Below are 19,761 nucleotides of genomic sequence, written 5' to 3'. Positions count from 1 at the left end.
ATTTCATTAGTTGAGAACTCTGGAGTTGAATTTAGTTAAGTAAACTTACCTACAAGTGGCGAGTTTCGGCGAGCGATCGAGAACCGCCACAAGTTGAAACTGTCAAAAAATCGTGTCAAACGCGAAAGTCCCTAGAAACCACCAGAGAAAACGTTTCGGTTGGGTTACGACGTACTTTTTTTTGTGGGTTTGTGTCAATTGTGTTGGGTTGAAAGTGGGGGTTTGTCGGTGCTCGGTCGAAATAGGTTCCAGATGATTCCTTGCAGTTGATCTGCGAATTTCACAGCAATTTGTAAAATTAGGCTTCCCGAGAAGACGAAATTGCGTGAAATTAACAATTTCGTGTGTTTGAGTGCGGTAAGAACGTCTGTGTGTTGGAAAAGTCGACTGAGACGATGCCTTTTTCTCGTCAAGCTTTTGTAAGTAATTTTTCCGAGACAGTTTTTCCGCTAACCCCTAAACTAATCATGTCTTTTCTTCAGGTAATGGTTTTCTTTGCCAATCGCATGCGCATTTCCATTTAACCCCTTTTTTTAAAAAGCTTTGGTGGAAGTTTCCTAACCCATTTGTGTTGGTTTTTCCAGTTGTAAACTTGATAGAAGTTTTGGCACCGTTCCAGACTCTCACGAAAAAGTCATAATGAGAATTTCGCACAATTTGCTGAAATCTGCACTTGGAGTGCTTCCGGTTGAAAAATTCAACTTATTTATAGCACAGCAGTCATTTGATGACTCCTGAGACCCACCTGAGCCATAATAACCTGCCAAACATTTATTTTGAGAACGTCAAGTTCAATTGAACGCAAGTGCACCATTGAACTCCAATGTCTTTAATTAATCCCATTTGAATTCCGCGCCACTTATAATCCGATTGGCAAAGAATTCCTCAAAGCTATATTCTAACAGCACATTTGCAAATTAATTGTTTCACCCTAACTTGTGACAGTTCGTACTTAAATACTGTACATGGTGTGATGTGTGGCGTTGTTTTCTTTTCACAGGATGCTGTCTAACCCTTCGCACCTAGGTAGCTTCTACGCCACTGAGCTCAGGTGTAGTGAGTATTTTATAATAACGTCATCGCATTTTTCTCATGCTTTTGCATTTTTGCCGCCACCATTTAGTTGTAGTGACTTGTTGCAATAACAATTTTACGGCTTGCAAGACCTTGGGGACATTTGTCATGAGTGGTTCGGAAAACAGACGCGAAAATGGAGCGTTTTCCAAGATATGTTAAAAATGTGGCCTTGGCTGTTTGCATCGCACAATCTTGAGTTGTTTTCACGCGCTTTGGGTAATTTGCTGGGGTTTCCCACGTGCGGAACAATGCCTAAATCTCCATTTTCCTTATTTTAGATGGATTTTGATGCTTACGATTCTGTAGGCCACTTTAAATTAGTTCAAATGCGTCCAGAAAGTTTCAAATGCCACTGATCTTTCGGTTCTTTAAATTTTGAACACCTTTTTTTTTTGTAGTCTTTGCACACGCTTTTTAGTCGACAAAAGCTCTAGAATTTAACGCAAAAATTTGTTTTATTCATCGATTGCTTGGCGTCGCGACGCCTACAAATGTATATTTTGTAATAATGTTCAAAATATCTCAATTTTTGTTTTAAATTTTTTGCAATTTGTGGTTACATTTTTGAGGAAAATACTGTTTTTTAAGCTCGTTTTCAAACTCATGACGTCACAGTAGGAGACTACGTTTACACCAAACTGTCATCTTTCCTTTAATTCGCTTCAGATTGCAACAAACTCCGTAACTGATGTCTTTGTTGCTTTTTGGATATTGATTAACAGCTTTTAGTATAAAAAAACAAGAAAACACGGTCAGCTTGATCAAAATTAACCTTCAGAAGAATGATTTGAGTGACGTGTGACAATTTGGTGTAAACGTAGTTTTCAAATATGACGTCATGAGTTTGAAAAGTAACTTGATACAAGTGCGTTTTTCTTTTTAATAATTTTAAACATAATTTGCATAAAATTTAGAATAGAAATTAAAAATCTTTTAACACAGTTACATCGAAAATAATTCAAATTCGCAATTATTTTCGCAAAGCCTGAAAAATTGCTAAAAAGTACAATTTTCAGGCGCCAAATTACCGGTGATAAAAACAAACTTTTTTGTCAGATTCTAGAACTTGGTCAACTATAAGTGTAATCAAAATTTCAAATTTTTATCTTGTAAATTAAAGACATTTTTGGCCCCAACTGTACATAAATTGAGGACTTATTTTCGAAAACTCAATAAATCCAATTTTGACAGACAGTGGGTTTGATGTGAATTTAAGATTATTTGGGTAAATCTAACAATGTGTATATTTCATTCTTGAAAAACCTCTTGCTTAATCGTTGTGTTACCTTTTTATGCCAAAATAGTTGAAGAAAATTGAACAAATTATCGTTTTTTCTAAATGCTTGTAGACATTTTTGAAATAGATTTATTGAATTTTGAAAAATAACCCCTCAATTGTAAGTATCTGATTAGACTCAAATTTGTGTAATTAAAATGAATATTGTGCCATAAATTACACGTAAAATTACGCGTTATTCATTAAAATAATACAATTTGTGTCCACAGGAAATTGTAAACTTAAATGACTCAAAAATAACAGTTCCGGTTGGATTACAAACGTGACTTCTGTTTTTCCTCGCGTAAACACATCTGAAAAAGTAACGTTTAAAAGACCAACTTTAAATCAAAGACGATTTTTCTTATCTTCACTTCAATCTCAAGGAAAAAGAGGATTAGTCAATAAAAAACTAAATAAATAGTTCCTCATGCATATCCGCGTTAGGAGGATAATGAGCTTAATTAAGATAAGGAAACAATCGCCTGACAATAAAAACCACATTGTCAGACTCATTTGAATCCGCAAAAAGCCAGTTTGAGGTCTACCTCAATTATGAGATTGTAACAAAAACTAACAATTCAATTTTTAATTACTCTTTTGCAAATGACAAATGTCCCCAATTTTGGAAACGGACCGCTTTCTTCTCGCCTTTCATTACCGATTACATGATTTCTCTCATTACGACGACATTTTAGGAGTCTTTCCTATTGATGATTCTAATCTATGACGTCCTTGCTGTCCACGGTTCTAAGAAACCACTTCACAACCATTCTGCAAGTGCTAAATAACCATAACAGGTTATTATTACGTTGATTATTCGTGGGTTGAGCACCCACTAACATCTCCACGTTGCCAATTAATTCAAAAAACTCCACGCGGGCGTTTGAAAGTCGATAATTGTAGTGAAATCTCTAAACAATTTTCTTCCTCCTTCGTGAAAGAAATTCGTGCCTTGACGTCACGGGGAAGAATATCGATCCAGAGATAAGTGGACAGTTTTCTTCTGTTGATTTTTATGATTACCACTTTCGCGTGCAAATGAAAACAATCTTCGTCAATTCCCTAATTAGATTCGTTGTTCTCAGCGTCTATTTATGTAGTTTTTTACAGATGGTTTATGACTAATAGCTTGTTGTTATTCGATGGTCGCAACTCCAAAATTGACCATTCATCAACACGAGTGATGGATTTGCATTGTCGGGTTCAACGCGAGATGGTCGGAGAACGTTCACTTTTACCCGTATTGACAAAAAGGGGGTTGTTTTGTTCAACTTCCCCTCGGACTAAATGGTATCCGATGGCGGTTTTTGTGATTTTAACGGCTCATCTTTCGGGGGGAGCAAACTTGTGGTGACTTCTCAGACTTTTAAAAAACAAATTTTTACGAAGCAATTCTAGATAACTTACAGGACAGTTTCTATCTTGTTTTTAACAATTTTGTTAGTCCAATTGAAAATATGTATAATTAACATTGGAAATTGGATATCGCTAGAATTCCCACAGTCTCAATGGTAAAGTCCTAATTCTAAGGAATTTTTATAATACCGAATGATATTACTCGATATGGACAGTGTACTTCGGAGTGCAATGACAACTTGGTCATAAAATCATAAAATTATTCCGTCATTTTTGCTTACTAAACTACCATTAATTTGATTGGGAAATCGAGTGTAATTAAGTGGGCGGTAATCAGTCTATACAAACGGTATAGAATCTAAGAACTGAAAAAGCAAAACCGATTTTTTCAGGTCTTCCCAATTTGAGGTTTTTAAGAGGAAGATCTCTTCATTTTTCGTGTTTCTGGTAAGGTAAGCCTCGCCACGTAATAACAAACTTACCATCGCATTTCACAGTCCCATCAGAAATATTAGTAATTCTAATAACTAATTCTCTGTCTTCTACCGCCCTTGACATCTTTCGCTGCTATTTGAAGCCAATTTCATAAGAAGTTTTATGCATTGGCTCAGATCAGCACACGCGTGATGATCTATCGGGGAAAATCGACCCATTTTAACGATTTTGAAATTTGGCGGTCTTTATATCACTCGTTGAAGGCTTTATTATTTTCTAAAATAAAATCGGCGCGCCCGCGAAATATTTTAAGGTTGCGATAAATATAAAGTTTTATACAGTATTTACTTATCCATTAGAGATGCTATAACTATGCAAATGAGATTATTATTTAATAAGTTACGTTCGGTGCGAAACAGTCATCGCCGGACTTGTTAATACCATAAAAGGATAGATAGGTAAACACTCGACACTTTTAACACCGCACAATTTTCGTGGAGGTCAATTCGAAGTTGTCGTTCCAGATTTCAAACTGTCAAGGGCAGAAACGGCGGCCCCAGAAGGGACGATTTTTGACCACACATCTTCCAATTTTCTGCCTTCTCATCTTCTTCGTCATATTCAAGACCTTAAAAGGATAAAATTGGCGCGTCTAATTCCAATAACTTTCACCGGCGACGCGTCGCCCAAATACATCCACGTGTGAAAATCTGACTCACAACGATTTATTTAGATTCGAAACTCCCCAAAGCCGAAGTTCCCAGTCGAAATTTTCGATTTTGTTCCGGAAAGTTTCCGGATTTTTCTACAGTTGGCGCGCCGAATCATCTCGAACTCTCACGATTCGGGAACTCTCTGGAAGAATCCGGAGCCCCCACCACTCGGTTTTGCCTCTCTCATATATACGAACTCGTGGCCGCGCGTTGTAGTTTTGGTTTGAAATTGAACGCGTGAGCAGAAGTGATCATAACGTGCATTCCAAAGTTTATTTATACGTGTGACTCAGTGCTTGATTGAAAAAAAAAAGTATGACGACTCCTATGGTCGATACTGTGCGCACAATTCCGCTTATTGTTGAAAAGGATTTGTGCGAACCCATGGAAGCGGAAACTATTGTAAGTTTCGTGGAAAATTCGCTCATTTTCATGCTTTTTTTGCTTGTTTGGTTTGACTGAGTTGTCTGATTGGGTGTTTTTTTGCAGAGTGGCTTTCCTTTCGAGCAAAGGGATCGGGACGACGACTTCCGGAGCCAGTTGGACGATATAGCGAAACGACACCCGGAATTTGCGGAGCATTTTGAGGGTTTTCCATTTCGATCGGAGACGTTAGGGAGGAATAGAAGGCCTCCACGTCCATCAGAGCAAGAATTCCGGCGTTTCACTGATCGGCCTTTTGGCTCTTCGAGATTCGAGCGTTTTGGGTTCCCTTTTACCTCCGACCCTTTTGACGAAGAAAGAGAACCGAAAGCGGAGCCTCAACAAAGCGAAGGACCACCACAGCCGAAACCGGAAGAAACTGAAGAGAAACCGAAGGAAAGAGGACGTAAACAGAACATCCAGCCTAGTAATACTGTAGATTTAGGGCAGAAACAGGAGCCGGTGAATGATAGAAACCAAAGATCGATGTCTGCACCACCTCCGGATAACCGACAGAGATACGTTTCGAGTATTCATATACCGATTAACCGAGACGGTGGAATGGGAGAAATGGGGAAAGCGCAGTCACAGCAGCAACCACAAGAAAAACCGGCGAGTAAGCCAACGGAGAGGGTAATACCGATCCACGTGGAAGGAAGGGATGAGCCTGTCATGCCGAAACACTCAGGGCCTAGTTTTAGTCAGCCTCAATCGCAGCCGCAGCCTGAGCGAATTTTCGGGCAATCACCTAGTCACTTTACGCAGTTCGTCGGAAGAGAGTCCCCGAGGCAACAATATGCGGCCGGTCCTGAATGGCACCACCCTGGCTACGGGCCGGAGGTCAGGCAGCAACAAAAGTTCCAACAAGCAGCTCCTCCGCAACAACAGAAATTCCAACAACAGGCGCCTCCACCACAGCAGAAATTCCAGCAACAAGAGATTCCCGTTCAGAAACCCCAAGAACAAGTTCCTCCACAGCCGCAAGCGCCCAAGTCCAACAACCCTATCGATCTCATTCAGTCCATTCAGAAGGACGTGTCCGAGCTTATGGGTCAAGTAGAGAAATTCGCCGGCGCGCCCAGAGACAAACAATACTTGTACTTGGACGAAATGTTAACACGTAACCTTCTCAAATTAGACAATATAGATACTCAAGGGCAAGAAAACATCCGACTGGCGCGGAAAGAAGCCATCAAATGTATCCAAAGTTGTATCAACATTTTAGAAGCCAAAGCTGCAGCGAATGTTGCCCCACCTGCCGAAATAGCCACAAGTGAACCTGAAAACAAACCTGAAGAAAAAGTCGAAGAAAACAAAGAAACCATGGAAGTGGAAGGGAAACAACAAGAGTCTGTGGAGAAAGTTGAGCCTCCAAAACAAGAAGTTGAAGCTCCAAAAGAGGAGAATATGGAGGTTGCGTCTAACCCAGTTGAGGATAAAATGGAGGTCACTGAGCCAGTTCTTCAAGAACCTAAACAAGAAGAGGTTTGTACGAAACCCGACGAAGAAATGAAAAAAGCGGCGCCTACAGAATCAACTGAAACGAATAAAGAAGACGAAGCGAAAAATAAAGTTCAGAAATAGATAGTTTTTAATAATCATGCCTTATTGTTGATAATCTTGCTTTTACAAAGCGTTAGAATTGTAACTAAAACGAGTTTATGTTAGTGAGACTGATTCGCTTTTAGCTCACTATTCATTTTGTAGTGAAGATTTTTGTGTGGTCATTGTTTGACTGTGATTGATGTTTTTGGTTTAACCGTCCTTTTTATTTGTTGTATATAGATGATTGTACATTGTACAATTAAAACGTGGAGTATTAATTGTGCCATGCATAATTTGTACAAAATAAATTATGGTTATAATAATGATTGTTTCATTTGTTGTAAACGCAAGATTATTTTTTAGTCAATAACTTTTCATATCAAGCGTTTTCGATAATGTTACGCACAGTATTCACTTATTTACCCTAACATAAGAAGTTGGCACGCAAATTGTAAATAAAAACGTAATATTTTATTTATTTTCAACATAAATGCCTTAGCAGTAAGAGTTAAAAATCAGCTTGTGTGTTCTTGAGATATTAATACCTCAGTTGTGAACATTATTTGTTATTGTTATTTTACTACAGTGCAAAAAATAAATGGTTTTTTACCAGTTACGCTCTTGTTCTGTTCAAAAACAAAATCTTTGACCTCTGATAAAATCCTTACAATGATTATAAATTTTTCGTAAAAGTTTCCATTGTAATCACATAACCTGAAAACATGCTGGTGCTGAAGTACTTTCGACGGGTACCGAAAGGGGTGCATATACAGGCTGTTCGCAAAATATCAACGCAGAACGAACTCCACTGTGAAAACCTAAGTGGCGACGATGCCGGCATCACCGTCTTTGGTTTCAACAGACCCAAACAAAGAAACGCACTAGGCGCAGCGTTAACAAAAAATCTTCTCAATGCCATTCAGAACATCACTTTCAAATCAAACACCAGAGTCTTGATCCTCCGGAGTTTAGTCCCTGGGGTCTTCTGCGCCGGTAAGACCGATTTTTGGTAGTTGGTAACACCAACCTGTTCTTCCAGGGGCTGATCTGAAGGAGCGTTTAACAGTACCACAAGAAGAAGTACCTAAATTGGTCGCAGGTCTGCGAAGTTTGATGACTCAAATCGAAAACCTCCCCATTCCTGTGATAGCCGCATTGGATGGCTTGGCTTTAGGCGGGGGGCTCGAAATGTCCCTCGCTTGTGATATTCGAGTCGCTGCAAACACCGCCAAAATGGGACTAGTTGAAGGAAAATTAGCCATAATTCCAGGGGCAGGGGGTACTCAAAGACTCCCTCGTTTAATCGGACCATCCCTTGCAAAAGAGCTGATTTTCACAGCACGAATTATTGACGGGGATCTCGCTCAGAGATTGGGTGTCGTTAATCACATGGTACCACAAAACGAAAGTGGGGACGCTGCTTATCTTAAGTCGTTGGAACTCGCCCGGGAAATCTTACCAAATGGTCCTTTTGCCATCAAAATGGCGAAAAAATCGATTAATAAAGGACTCGAAGTGGATATAAGTTCGGGGATGTTGATAGAGGAGGCTTGTTACGCGCAGGTGGTACCAACCAAAGACAGGCTTGAAGGACTGAAGGCCTTCACGGAAAAAAGAAAACCGAAATATACAGGACAGTAGTACCAACGGAAAAAGAAACACGAAATGTTTTGGCAGTGAGTTTAATAAAATTTCACACTTTGAAGAGCTCCTCCAGTTGCTTTCTCGTGTCCTCGGGATTGGTAACCTTGTGTCCGATAGTCCTAGGATCGTTGTAGATCTCATGATCATTTCCTCCTTCATGAATCTTGTCGCCAAAGAAGTGAATTTCATCAAACCCTTCGCCCTCCAAATGGTTCAAACAGTACGTTTTGTCCCATCCATGTGGAAACACGTCGAAGCTGATTTGCCCCCCTATGGCGTATGAGAGTCCGATATCCGGGAATCGTTTCTTCAAAGCGTTGATCATATTTTGCCTTATTTGATATTTCTGATCGTACTTTTCAAAATTCTCGCGTTCTTCTTGTGAACACGACCGACCAACCGGACAAATATTCAACATTCCTTTTCGGAACTCAATAAAAGTACCTCGTTTGACTGGTAGGACGACGTCAGCGAGGTACCCCAATGAGAAGTTGATCAATTTCTGCAGTTTGTCTTCGCCTATAAATTTCTGGATACTCTGTTGACTGACTGCTTTCCCGAATTTATATTGCACGAGCCCATTCTCCGGGAACACGTAATCAAATCTAAAAATTACATCCTCTCCATTCATCTGCTCGGCGATTTTCTTGAAATCTGAGCCCCCAACGAGACCTAAACTACACAACGGCTTCAGTTTCGTTTGGATAAATTCATCAAAGCTTGGATCAATTGATAGCCGGGGCTTAGTCAAGGTGCCATCAACGTCGAACAGGCATAAAATCTTTTTTGGTGCCATTGTTTTGAATTTGGCTCCTAAACCAGGAAGAACAAAATGGGGAAAGCCGGTTTGTTACTGTTGATTTCGGCACTAGTTTTTGTTGCTGAAAGCGACAAGAAGCGAAATGTTTTACTTATTGTGGGTGAGTTTCCAGGAACTTACTTATTAATCAAAAAGACACGTCACATTACTGATTTTGATGGTGCAATGTTATGACAGGAATGTCAAAAAGTTAGGTTAGGGCAGGGGCGGCGCAGTCCACGTACCGAAGGGGAACGCAAAAATGTTTGAAAAACTATTGTTTTTTTGTTTTTTCTTTTACTTTAAAAGGGGTGAAGCGCCACTATTGAGACGAAAGTTTATCAGTACTTATTCTAGATGAGCAAACGAACCTATCCACGAAAAATCTCGTCTTCCACTTTTTCTCTATTCCGCAAGTTTTTATTTAAATTGCGCAATGATTCTTGATAAATAAATGCATTCTCAATATTGCATCATTAACACTTGAGATTAATTGTGATAAGAAATTTAATAATATAACTTAATTTAGCTTCAGAAATGATCTTTTTTCTAATATGTTACATGATTTCACAACAGTTTTTAATATTTCAAGTAATATAATAAAAAATCAGTACAAGAAACAACTTTTATGCAATGCTTGAATCTTTTATTTCTTTCAACAATTTGTATCGAAAAAAAATCTTTATACTACTGCTTCGCTTCGTCTAACAATTTCACTCCCAGTGCAATAATGATTTACCCTATGACCTTTTCACGTAATATACCTGTCCCTTTGGAATTCGAAACACATTTAATAAATGGTCCTGCATCCGCGCTCTCCCATTTTAGCCGACGACGGCGGTTTCGAGATGGGCGCCTACAGAAACAAAATCTGCCAAACCCCAAACCTGGACGCCTTGGCCCAAAAAAGTCTAATTTTCAATAACGCGTACACCTCCGTCAGCAGCTGCTCCCCCAGGTTACCCAAACTCTCTAAAAAACGTGAATAACCCATTCTTACAGCCGTTCCGCTTTGTTAACTGGAATGCCGGCCCATCAGAATGGAATGTACGGTCTGCACCAAGCTGAGAACCATTTCGATTCGTTTGGAGACATTAAGAGTATCCCAAATATTCTGAGGGAGCACGGGATTAGGAGTGGGATAATTGGGAAAAAACATGTGGGGCCGAAAGAAACGTACAAGTTTGATTACGAAGAAACGGAGGAAAACAATTCGATTTTGCAAGTGGGGAGAAATATAACGAAAATTAAGTTATTAACACGCGAGTTTTTAAACACAACTGAGTAAAGTTTCCCGGAGAAATTGAACCAATGAGGAGTAAAACTGTTTTAGGCCGTTCTTCTTATACGTGGCTTTCCATGATCCTCACCGGTGCGGCCACACGAATCCTGAGTACGGGGAATTTTGCGAGCTTTTTGGCAACGGGGATGAAGGGATGGGGTTGATTCCCGACTGGCACCCTATTTACTACCAATACGACGAAATCAATCTTCCTTATTTCATCCCAGACACTGTGGAAGCTCGCAAGGACGTAGCCCAACAGTACACTACCATTTCAAGGTTGGACCAAGGAGTGGGACTTCTTCTCCAAGAGCTAAAAAATTCAGGTCATGAAGACGATACTCTCGTTATTTATACTTCAGATAACGGAATCCCGTTCCCCAACGGAAGAACGAATTTGTACGACTCTGGAATTGCCGAGCCCATGTTCATATCGTCTCCTCTTCACAAGGAAAGATGGTACCAAGTGACGCACTCATTAACAAGTTTGTTGGATGTTGTCCCAACGGTTCTTGACTGGTTTGGTGTCACTCGAGAAAGCAATGAAGTGGATGAAAACACAACTCTAACAGGACACTCTCTGTTGCCGCTTTTAGTTAAAGGTCTCTACTGTTGTTACTAAGGAGGTGTTAAAATGTTAAGATTCTAGAACCTGAAAACACCACAGGAGAAGCAGTTTTTGCTAGCCACAATCTACACGAAGTCACGATGTACTATCCAATGAGGATGGTGCGGACTCACCGCTACAAACTAATACACAATTTGAACTATCAGAGCTCTTTTCCCATTGACCAGGACTTTTACTTATCGCCCACTTTTCAGGTAGTTCTACGCGTAACATTCTGAATTACAAGACGAATTTTAGGACCTCTTGAATCGCACAATAAACAATCAGAGTACTTTCTGGTACAAAACTTTAAAGGAATATTACAACAGACCAGAGTGGGAATTGTACGACCTAAAACACGATCCTGAGGAACTAAACAATCTCGCTGGAAAAAGTGATTTTAAAATAATAATGCGAGAGTTGGAAGAACAATTATTTCAGTGGCAAAACGTGACTAATGATCCATGGATTTGTTCGCCTCATGCTGTGTTGGAAAATAAAGGAAGTTACAAGAATGCACCTCGGTGCATGACGTTGGATAATATCTAAATGATGCGTAATAAACACAAAAATATATTTATTGTCACATTCTCTAAACAATCAATTTATAAAACATCTACATAAATATGGCATTTTTCACTCTGGATTTGTGCAAGGTACCACATCCAACATTCCGTTAAATTGATAACAACATCTAAAATTTACCAAACTCAACAAGTAGCAGATTAGTAAGTGTAGAATTGACTTGAAAAGCTTTAGTAAGTGTTACTCAGTCATCTTTGACCTATTGTCATCTAATTGTTTTGATTTTACCTCTTTGACTTCCATCTCTAAGAGATTTTTTTAGTGTGCTAATTAGCATTAAGGTTGTATTGGCGACTCTTTCCACAGTATGCATATTTTCCGTCAGCTCAGTCATCTGGGAAAAAACTTAATTACAGTGGGCGCTCAAGGACACTTTATTAATTGTCACCTTGTCTTCAATTTCTCGTATCCTTAAATGTTTTTGGTGGTTATTATATAAAACCTTAAACTGCAACATGAAGCCTGCACACAAGACTAGGGTACAAAAAATTAGCAAATTATTTGACTGTCGGAAATGCCACATCACAGAAGTCAGTCATTTTAGTAAGTGTTCACTGGAATATAAAACATTGATATTTGCGTTGAAAAATAGAACCTCTTACCCAATCTCGTTCTTTAATTACACATAATGCGCTAAACTTTGTAAACAATTAAGGCTAATTGTTTGGGAGCTGTCACTGTCAAGTTGACAGCTGACGTTACTTCAGTCGGTAATACAGGCACCGCGAAACTAAACATCCAAGAAAATAATTAATTTAAATTGTCTCGTGCTATTAATGTGTCTCTTCAAAGGCATAATTCAGTTGGTTTGACCACCCCAGCTCAATCTCACGATTAGTTGTACAATTCCCCCACAACTTCTTACATAACCTCACTTTAGGTCCAGTGTCACCAGCAGCATGAGCCGTTACGCAAAATATGCAGATTTAACGAAACTCTCAACAGAATATGCAAGACGAATGTTGCGACTGAGTAATCGAATATTTGGGGAAGTTGCCCGGCCAACAAACTCAAAATCCATGAAAGTGGTCCGACTATTTAGTGAAAAACCTTTGAATTTGAAGAGGGAAGTTACACATTATTACCCTAGACATGTCGAAACTGGATGGCTAATGGTGAAATTGAGACATTATGGTCTCTACCGAGACGAACATGAAGACTTTAGAGAGGAAATGGAGAGGATGAGGGTCCTGCGAGGCAAGGCTAAACCCAAACGACAACCTGGGGGGTCGAAGAAGTAGCAATTTTGCGTTTGATAGCGTTATAGTTTAATTACAAAATAAATACTTGTACCGAATTCGTTGACAGTTAATTAAATTGACCGCCATGTTGAATGACAGTTGAGTTTAGGGACTTTCAGTTTGAAACTTCACTAGTCGGAGCGACAAAAATAACGTCTCGTGGTTAAAAATTTCTGTGTCACCACTAAACGCACCGATTTGTCTCCAACTTGTGAGTTTTTCACATAAAAGTGAGCTCTCGGAAGAGATTCTCTTTGTCCGTTTTGGTGTTTTTGCGTGTGTCACGTTGGTGTGGGTCATTGTTGCCACTACAACAAGCCCCCACCTCCCACCTGTCATTTCATCAAACATGGCAGTGGCTGGTAGCTGAAAGTTGTCGCGTAGTTTTAAGAAATTTCATTGTGTTCGATTAATTGTTAAAAATATAAGTGAAATGAACGGTGACGGCGACGGTGAATCATGGCTAACAGGATGGGAACAACAATGTGCCGATTCTGTAGACGAACAACCAGATTTCGAGCAATCGCTTCGTGACGAATTCGAAGATTCTCACACGAGAATATGGACTGCCTTCCAAGATTCGGCTGCAGCTATAGCACAGTTATATCGTGGTAAGTCCGTTTGGTGTTTGTTGGATGAGGAAAATTTCAATGGGCGGATTTTTTTCAAACCACCGACATCTTGTTGACATTCTATTGATCATTGATCAGCTGTTGGGATGTAACATTCCTCGTGGCGTAACAAAGGGATTTTTTTCAGATCGGGTTACAGGAGAACCAGCGACGCTTTGGTTACAATTTCAGACCGCTGCAGGGACAGTGACTTCATTATATAAAGGTGAGTTCTGTTTTATCTCAAGTGGTGTGATTCCATTGGTGGGTTCCAGAGTCTTCAGATAGTATACGGAAGTCAAGTGATTTGGCTAAGCAATCGGGATACCAAAAACGAAACAAGGAAATACTCAATTGGGCCAAGAGAAAACGGCGTTTGATTTGCAGGGAGGATCTGCTAGCATATCTCTCAGGAAAACTTCCACCGAAACCCAACCATCACCAGTACCACCACCACAACCACCACAGGTTAGTGCCTAATCGCCCTGCGCCCGAGTTTGATTCAGCGCCTCTTTGAGTTTAAGTAAAAAAATGATTATTTGTATGGCAGGATTCCCATGTCTCCTCGCCCCAGGAACATATCTCCGCCTCCGGGAGTATCTCCACCGGAATCTCTCGGTCTCAACACCGAACTGCACACATTCAGAGAGGCCTTGGCAAGGTCACCTTTATCTTGCATCACTCGCGGTCCGGATCTGTGCGCTTTTATAACAGGCGAAATGGCTAGGCACTGTAAAAGACCAGCGAGTCCATCTGACGTCACAATGGACAGTCCTACGCAACAGAAAAGACCTCGATATATGTGAGATACCATCAATCCTGCTGTAGTTTTTCCCAATTGATCAAAGATTCAAGTTGCCTTCTGTTTTACACACATTTTTAGTTTTTTCATTAGGTGCTCTTGATTTGTTTTAAGTCTGTGATAATCCTGACTGTTGTTCTATTTTGTTTGAAATTGTGAAGGCGTCAATTTGGGAAGTGCAGTGTTTGCAGTGTCGCCGACGAACTGGTTATCACGTAATTTGATGTTAAAATGCAATTTTTCTTTGGTTTTTTTTAACGTGCAGGAGCGATGGGATACATCTTTTCAAATATTCAATGAATAAAGTAGTTTAACATTAGATTAAGGCAATGAAAAATCTTAAAAATGGCCATTGCGTAAGTTGTAAATAAGTTCATTTTTGTTAATCGCTTGTTGAAAATTTTTATTGGTTTTTACATCTATAAGACAAATCATTATAAAATGTATATTATTGAGGTGCCTCGGTGGACTTTTTGTAATAACGCGAAGCCTTCCACTTCATTGAGAATTGAATTGATATATTCAAATACACAGACTGCCATTTATATTTTATTTCTGTATATTCAAGTGAGGTTGAGATTGTTTATTAATAAATATAGCAATTTACACTATGAAAGATACTTTTTAAAAAGATACCGAGTCTCAGGTTTGAAAAATACGATCTACACGCAGATTTATATTGATTTATCTTGTATTCCATTGTTGTTTAGTTCTTGTACATGTACGTCTTATTTTCAACAAGTGTTAGTAGACTGTACGGATATTTGCACATATTTATTTAATTTTTTATCATTGTTAATTTGTTTCAGTTTACTTGAATTTATAAAATCAACAATGTTTTTTAATTGCTTCAGTGATGTAATTATAATTCTGTAAATTATTGGTCTAATATACTATATTGGTCTAAATGCTTGTACCTAATCATACATTCCAATCAAAGGAAAAGGAAATTCCCACACCACGTTTGTAATTTCTAGAGACTTTATTATAGAAAGCAGTTACAATATGATACAATACAGTTACATGTTCAGAAACGAATATGCTAAATTTCCCGAACCGACACAGAAGCGTTTCCTTTTAAAATACAATTTTTTTGATTTTTTGTCAGAGCCGAATCAGTCAATTGTAGCTCAAACTCTTCCTACTTACAACTAAAATACAAAACATACATCACATAATTGACTTGTCTTAACTTACATCTAGTATTGCAACTGTCAACCTTAAAATTACTTCGGTTAATAATACAGATAACGATTTACATCATTTTACACAATTCCGATCAATGACTATTCTAATAAATTTAATTTACTGTTCGTTTTCCTAAGTTGCGCCCGCCATGGTATAATATTCGCGTCGTCTGGCTCTTCCTCTTCCGTGTGTAGGCTACTGGAAACCGATTCTGACTTCACACTTTCGTTATTATTAATATCTTCCGTGGTTTTCTTTTCTTCGACCTGAGGCGCTTGTTTCAGGCATTCGTGGGCTTCGTGAATTTTCGATGAGCGGGAATCGTCGACGACTTTAGGGGTGTATATTGTCGACCTGGGGACAAAAGAGCGTTTTAGTTTCGTGGAAATATTTAGAAGATAAGAGGTCGTTAACTCCAAACGTTTAACCGGCGGTATCGATTTTGGATTTTTACTATTGAGGTCATTCAAGGTGTAATTTAGTTATTACATGTACAGAACTGCACAAAGCAAAAGCGTGATTGATAACTATCGTCGTGCTTTTTTTAATAATTGTTGTTTTGCGACGGTAAAACAACAATTTTCAATAGATGTGCGATGGAATTTAATTCGCAGATCCGGCTCAATGGACCATGAATCACATACAGTCTCCTGTGACGTTTTATTGGTTTTTACGTACTTTACTGTTATTGAATTATCGTCAAATAAACGCGGTTCGTTTCGCGCGTTTAAATTCTAGTCGAGCGTAACAAGACGTATTCTTTTTAAGAGTTTCTTCGATTGATTAGATCATAAAGACATTCTTCTTTGTCACAGGTACGGAGCGATTTGATATTGCCAAACAGGTTTCGCAGTTCAGGTAGTCTAAAAATAGCTTCATTTTTAATTTATATTTAGAAAGTGCAGTTGCAGTTTTTTTATCACTTATAGGATTTATTGCTTTAAGCAGTAATAATTTTGAATTACAAATGTTAATTATGGTGCACCAGTAGATGATAGACTTCCTAGTACTCCAGATCGTCACGGAACTCATTTAGATGGATTTTTACTCGATTTTTCCGCAGAACAGACATGCTTGCATAATATGGAACTATGGCCCCAGTGAGCTTTAGAATTTAAAATTTGTTGGTAGCACTGGGCCTCAAAGTCTAATTTGATGTGCTAAAATGTCCCTAAGATTAGGAGCTACCAACACGAAAAAACTGTCACGAGCTACAGTTATTTTTTATTGTAAAAGTGATTTATGAACCTACAAGTTCAATACAACATTTTATCCAAAATTGTGTTCGTTTTTTACGCTCTTACTTATGTATTTATAATTGACGAGTAAAACGCATTTTTATAATTGGATAAAACAAGTTATGTAAAGTTAATTCAATTGATTATTATTATAGCATTAAATTTATAAAAAGCAGGTCATCATTGAGTTTTTTTGTGCTTTCCTTATCATATTGGATAATCCTCGCACATTCATTCGTTTTTTTCCTGGAGAAACGCAGTTTTCCTCTGCTAATAGAAAACTTTTCCTATTTGCATATTTTTGAATATAATTAGAAAACTCGACTAATCCCCATAATTGGCACTATTTACCTCATTTTAATTTCGGCTTCTTCTTTTTTCGCCATCAATTGTCGTTTCCATTGTGGTATGGCTTGTAATCTCTTTTCTTCGGCCTCTCTTAACATCTGCTCCTCGAGTTCTTTTCGTGCTCGTTCCGCCGCTTTCTTGGCCAACATCTGTCGTTTCCACGCTGGTATAACATTACCAGTATTGTCCTTATCAGGAATCTGTAATAACAATCTTAAAACATTTTAAAAACCAAAACTAGATCAACCTTCTCAACAAATTTAGTCGCGGTAAATTGTTTGGAAATTTCCGTGTACATCTCTTTCTCTTTGGACTCTTCGACTTTGGCCCGTTCGATCTTCAACTTCTTGATTCCAGTAATGTCTTTCGATAGTTTGAGTTCAGCGATGAGGTCCGTTTTTTGGGCTAGGAATGGTTCACTTTGTAAACACTGAAGGCTCATACTTCTTGTAGGTGCCGAAAATGTCTTTGAAGCCACCATTTTATCTGTTCTTCTGAGTTGAACCGAGTTGAGATCTTGGATGCTGATGGCGGACAGAGGCTGTTGTTGTTTTTTGGTGGTATCAGTGTTGGTTTCTGGTTTAAGTTCCGGGAGCTGGGCATCGGGAAGTGGAGGAGGCGGAGGTCCCGGCACTTGCACTTTAGTGTCGTTTTCTTCCACAGTCATAACAACTTCTTCAGCTTCTGGAGGTGTCTTAACTGGAGAAGGACGTTTGTCGCTGATACTCTTAAGATATTCCGATGGCTTGATGAGATTATTCGAATCGCCACTCCCCGGGAAGCTTGGAGGGATGAATGGTAACACTCTTTGCTTATTAACCAAATGAACGTGTTTCTCGCCTTCGTCAGTGTCGGTGCTCAAACTGACTATCGTTAAGTCGGAACAGGAGGAATTGAGCCGTCTGGTGGCTGAAAAGAAGTGGTACCATGAAATTATTCACCTCTCACTCATCAGATTTGTAATTATAATGAAACGGAAAGAGACGACTGAAATGACGTTACTCGTTTGCCACGGAACCTCCTATTTATGGTTTGATTGGCAAGTGGTTTAAGAGTGAAAATGTGGATGTTTAATTAAAACATGTGTTCTTGTAATTTTTTTCCGGTGTAAATTGGAAGTGGATCCTTTTTTTTGTGTTCTGATGGTCCAATTAGTGTAATGTGTGATTTTAATAAGCTACTGCAAATTAGGTCAGTTTGAAGTTTTTGGAGCATTCGGTTTTTAATATTTATGTGTTGCCAATTATACGCAAAGTGCTGGGTCTTATTTAACAGTAAATTAACGTTTGGGACAAACAACCGTGTTATGAGCACGGTTTAGACAAAAACGTGTTTGAGCTGACCTTTTTGACTACTCGCGACATTACTGTTTCGTTTTCTAGGTGTCGTTTTACAAAAGTGTACTGAGGCGAATGATGCTGAGGCACTGTTATCTTAAAAACATTAACGCCGCGTTTATTCTGCTTTAGAACAGTGGAAATTATCTCGGCGCAGAAAGAATTGTAGAGACGCGCAGAGAACGAATTTGCGGAATAATAATCAAAATTAGAGGATCCAGGAATATCCAGGATAACATAAAAACAGGACTCTAAAGAACGTCAGAAAATAAGACATAATCAGTGATTTCAAGAGAGTCACAGAAAATAAAAAATCCTGAAGGAGCTTGGAGAATCTTGAATAAAAATTAATCTTTCATAGAACTTCCCGGAATTCTAAGAGGATTTTGGAAAATTTAAGTTCAGGTTCTTTAAGAGAATCTCAGGAACTTAAACAGTCCTGAAGCAAACTGAGGAATCTTGGATATTCATGTACTTTTTTGACGATCCCAATTAATCTCCAAAGATTCTAAAAAGCTGTAGAGGGTGTTTGAAAACTTTAGGGATTTCTGACAGTTCCAGAAACTTCTAGAGAGTCTCATACAATTTTATAAAATTGAAGAGTATCGAACAATATTGAAGAAATCTTTATAATACCAATAAATTATTCCAAAAATGTCGTTTGAATATATTAACACCCCAGAAAATCTCACACAATTCTTAGCGGATCTTGCAAAATCTGGAAAATGTATGAAAAATCCTGCGGGAAATTCAGACAGTTCCAGAAAGTTCTATAGATTTTCAGAGAATTGCTCAAAATTAAATAATCATAGGGAATATTAAAGAGGATTTTGGCGAATCGCAGAGAATTATAAAAATTCTGATCGATAACATAAAAAAAATCCTGCAGAAATCCAAGCAATGCTAGAGGATATCAGCCGATTCAAGAATGTTTAGAAAGTCACAGAAACTTCAAAAAAATCCTGAAGAGAGAATTCTAAAAATTATTATTATAGATAATATAAAAATATTTTAAAGAAACTTGGAGTATCTTAAATATTAGTAATACCGAAGAACTTCATAAAATTGCAAAGAATTTCCGGGAATTCAAAGATAATTCTGGAAAATTCCTGAATCCAACAATTTTGGACAATTTAAGGCATACACTTCTAGAGAGTTTTGTACAATTTTATGAAATCTTCGAGAATCGCGGGAACATTAAGAATCCCGAAGCAAAGCATAAAAATCTTTGAGAATCCCAATTCATCTCTG

At 38.5% G+C, this 19,761-nt stretch overlaps 7 protein-coding genes across 13 annotated transcripts in view; 5 read left to right on the top strand and 2 right to left on the bottom strand.

The window, feature by feature from the left end:
- The first annotated feature begins 200 nt into the window (after nucleotides 1-200).
- Nucleotides 201-7,444, top strand: LOC148171297 (uncharacterized). 4 transcript variants are annotated; one of them, XM_088040378.1, is made up of 4 exons: nucleotides 201-419; nucleotides 1,001-1,051; nucleotides 4,105-4,159; nucleotides 5,350-7,444. In XM_088040378.1, exons 2-4 carry the CDS (start codon nucleotides 1,002-1,004, stop codon nucleotides 6,865-6,867), a joined length of 1,623 nt encoding a protein of 540 aa, XP_087896504.1. In that variant the 5' UTR covers nucleotides 201-419; nucleotide 1,001; the 3' UTR covers nucleotides 6,868-7,444. The 4 variants fall into 4 exon arrangements, 3 of the variants coding, with proteins under 3 accessions (XP_087896504.1, XP_087896507.1, XP_087896506.1); XR_015770324.1 differs by lacking the exon at nucleotides 4,105-4,159 and having other exon boundaries at nucleotides 376-419; nucleotides 1,001-1,056; nucleotides 5,350-5,442; XM_088040381.1 differs by lacking the exons at nucleotides 1,001-1,051; nucleotides 4,105-4,159.
- An 8-nt stretch (nucleotides 7,445-7,452) lies between these two features.
- Nucleotides 7,453-8,533, top strand: LOC148171296 (methylglutaconyl-CoA hydratase, mitochondrial). The gene is made up of 2 exons (XM_088040384.1): nucleotides 7,453-7,821; nucleotides 7,868-8,533. The coding sequence occupies exons 1-2, from the start codon at nucleotides 7,551-7,553 to the stop codon at nucleotides 8,467-8,469; spliced, it is 873 nt and encodes a 290-aa protein (XP_087896510.1). The 5' UTR covers nucleotides 7,453-7,550; the 3' UTR covers nucleotides 8,470-8,533.
- Nucleotides 8,495-9,268, bottom strand: Pmm2 (phosphomannomutase). The gene has a single exon (XM_088040385.1). The coding sequence runs from the start codon at nucleotides 9,266-9,268 to the stop codon at nucleotides 8,522-8,524; it is 747 nt and encodes a 248-aa protein (XP_087896511.1). The 3' UTR covers nucleotides 8,495-8,521.
- Nucleotides 9,269-9,304: 36 nt separating this feature from the next.
- Sgsh (N-sulfoglucosamine sulfohydrolase) lies at nucleotides 9,305-11,785 on the top strand. Its single transcript, XM_088040382.1, has 6 exons — nucleotides 9,305-9,392; nucleotides 10,100-10,229; nucleotides 10,274-10,555; nucleotides 10,605-11,155; nucleotides 11,203-11,375; nucleotides 11,419-11,785. The coding sequence occupies exons 1-6, from the start codon at nucleotides 9,305-9,307 to the stop codon at nucleotides 11,707-11,709; spliced, it is 1,515 nt and encodes a 504-aa protein (XP_087896508.1). The 3' UTR covers nucleotides 11,710-11,785.
- Nucleotides 11,786-12,360: 575 nt separating this feature from the next.
- Nucleotides 12,361-13,042, top strand: mRpS33 (mitochondrial ribosomal protein S33). Its single transcript, XM_088040386.1, has one exon. The coding sequence runs from the start codon at nucleotides 12,645-12,647 to the stop codon at nucleotides 12,984-12,986; it is 342 nt and encodes a 113-aa protein (XP_087896512.1). The 5' UTR covers nucleotides 12,361-12,644; the 3' UTR covers nucleotides 12,987-13,042.
- A 277-nt stretch (nucleotides 13,043-13,319) lies between these two features.
- Nucleotides 13,320-15,307, top strand: LOC148171292 (HUWE1-associated protein modifying stress responses). The gene is made up of 4 exons (XM_088040376.1): nucleotides 13,320-13,597; nucleotides 13,746-13,823; nucleotides 13,873-14,065; nucleotides 14,148-15,307. The coding sequence occupies exons 1-4, from the start codon at nucleotides 13,420-13,422 to the stop codon at nucleotides 14,401-14,403; spliced, it is 705 nt and encodes a 234-aa protein (XP_087896502.1). The 5' UTR covers nucleotides 13,320-13,419; the 3' UTR covers nucleotides 14,404-15,307.
- A 76-nt stretch (nucleotides 15,308-15,383) lies between these two features.
- f (espin protein forked) overlaps nucleotides 15,384-19,761 on the bottom strand; it is a 35,653-nt gene continuing 31,275 nt past the window's right edge. For all 4 annotated transcript variants that reach the window (XM_088040372.1, XM_088040371.1, XM_088040374.1 and 1 more), the window contains exons 9-11: nucleotides 17,421-18,082; nucleotides 17,177-17,373; nucleotides 15,384-15,941 (exon numbers count right to left, since the gene is read on the bottom strand). In XM_088040372.1, coding sequence (XP_087896498.1) covers nucleotides 15,686-15,941; nucleotides 17,177-17,373; nucleotides 17,421-18,082 — 1,115 coding nt within the window. In that variant the 3' untranslated portion in view covers nucleotides 15,384-15,685. The remainder of the gene's footprint in view (nucleotides 15,942-17,176; nucleotides 17,374-17,420; nucleotides 18,083-19,761) is intronic.

The sequence above is a fragment of the Gnatocerus cornutus genome, chromosome 7 (genome assembly GCF_029298725.1).
Source record: "Gnatocerus cornutus isolate USDA-ARS CGAHR chromosome 7, icGnaCorn1.1, whole genome shotgun sequence".
Classification (NCBI taxonomy): Eukaryota; Metazoa; Arthropoda; class Insecta; order Coleoptera; family Tenebrionidae; genus Gnatocerus; species Gnatocerus cornutus.
Note: the sequence above shows the minus strand (reverse complement) of the source record. Positions and strands in the feature narration are given on the sequence as shown.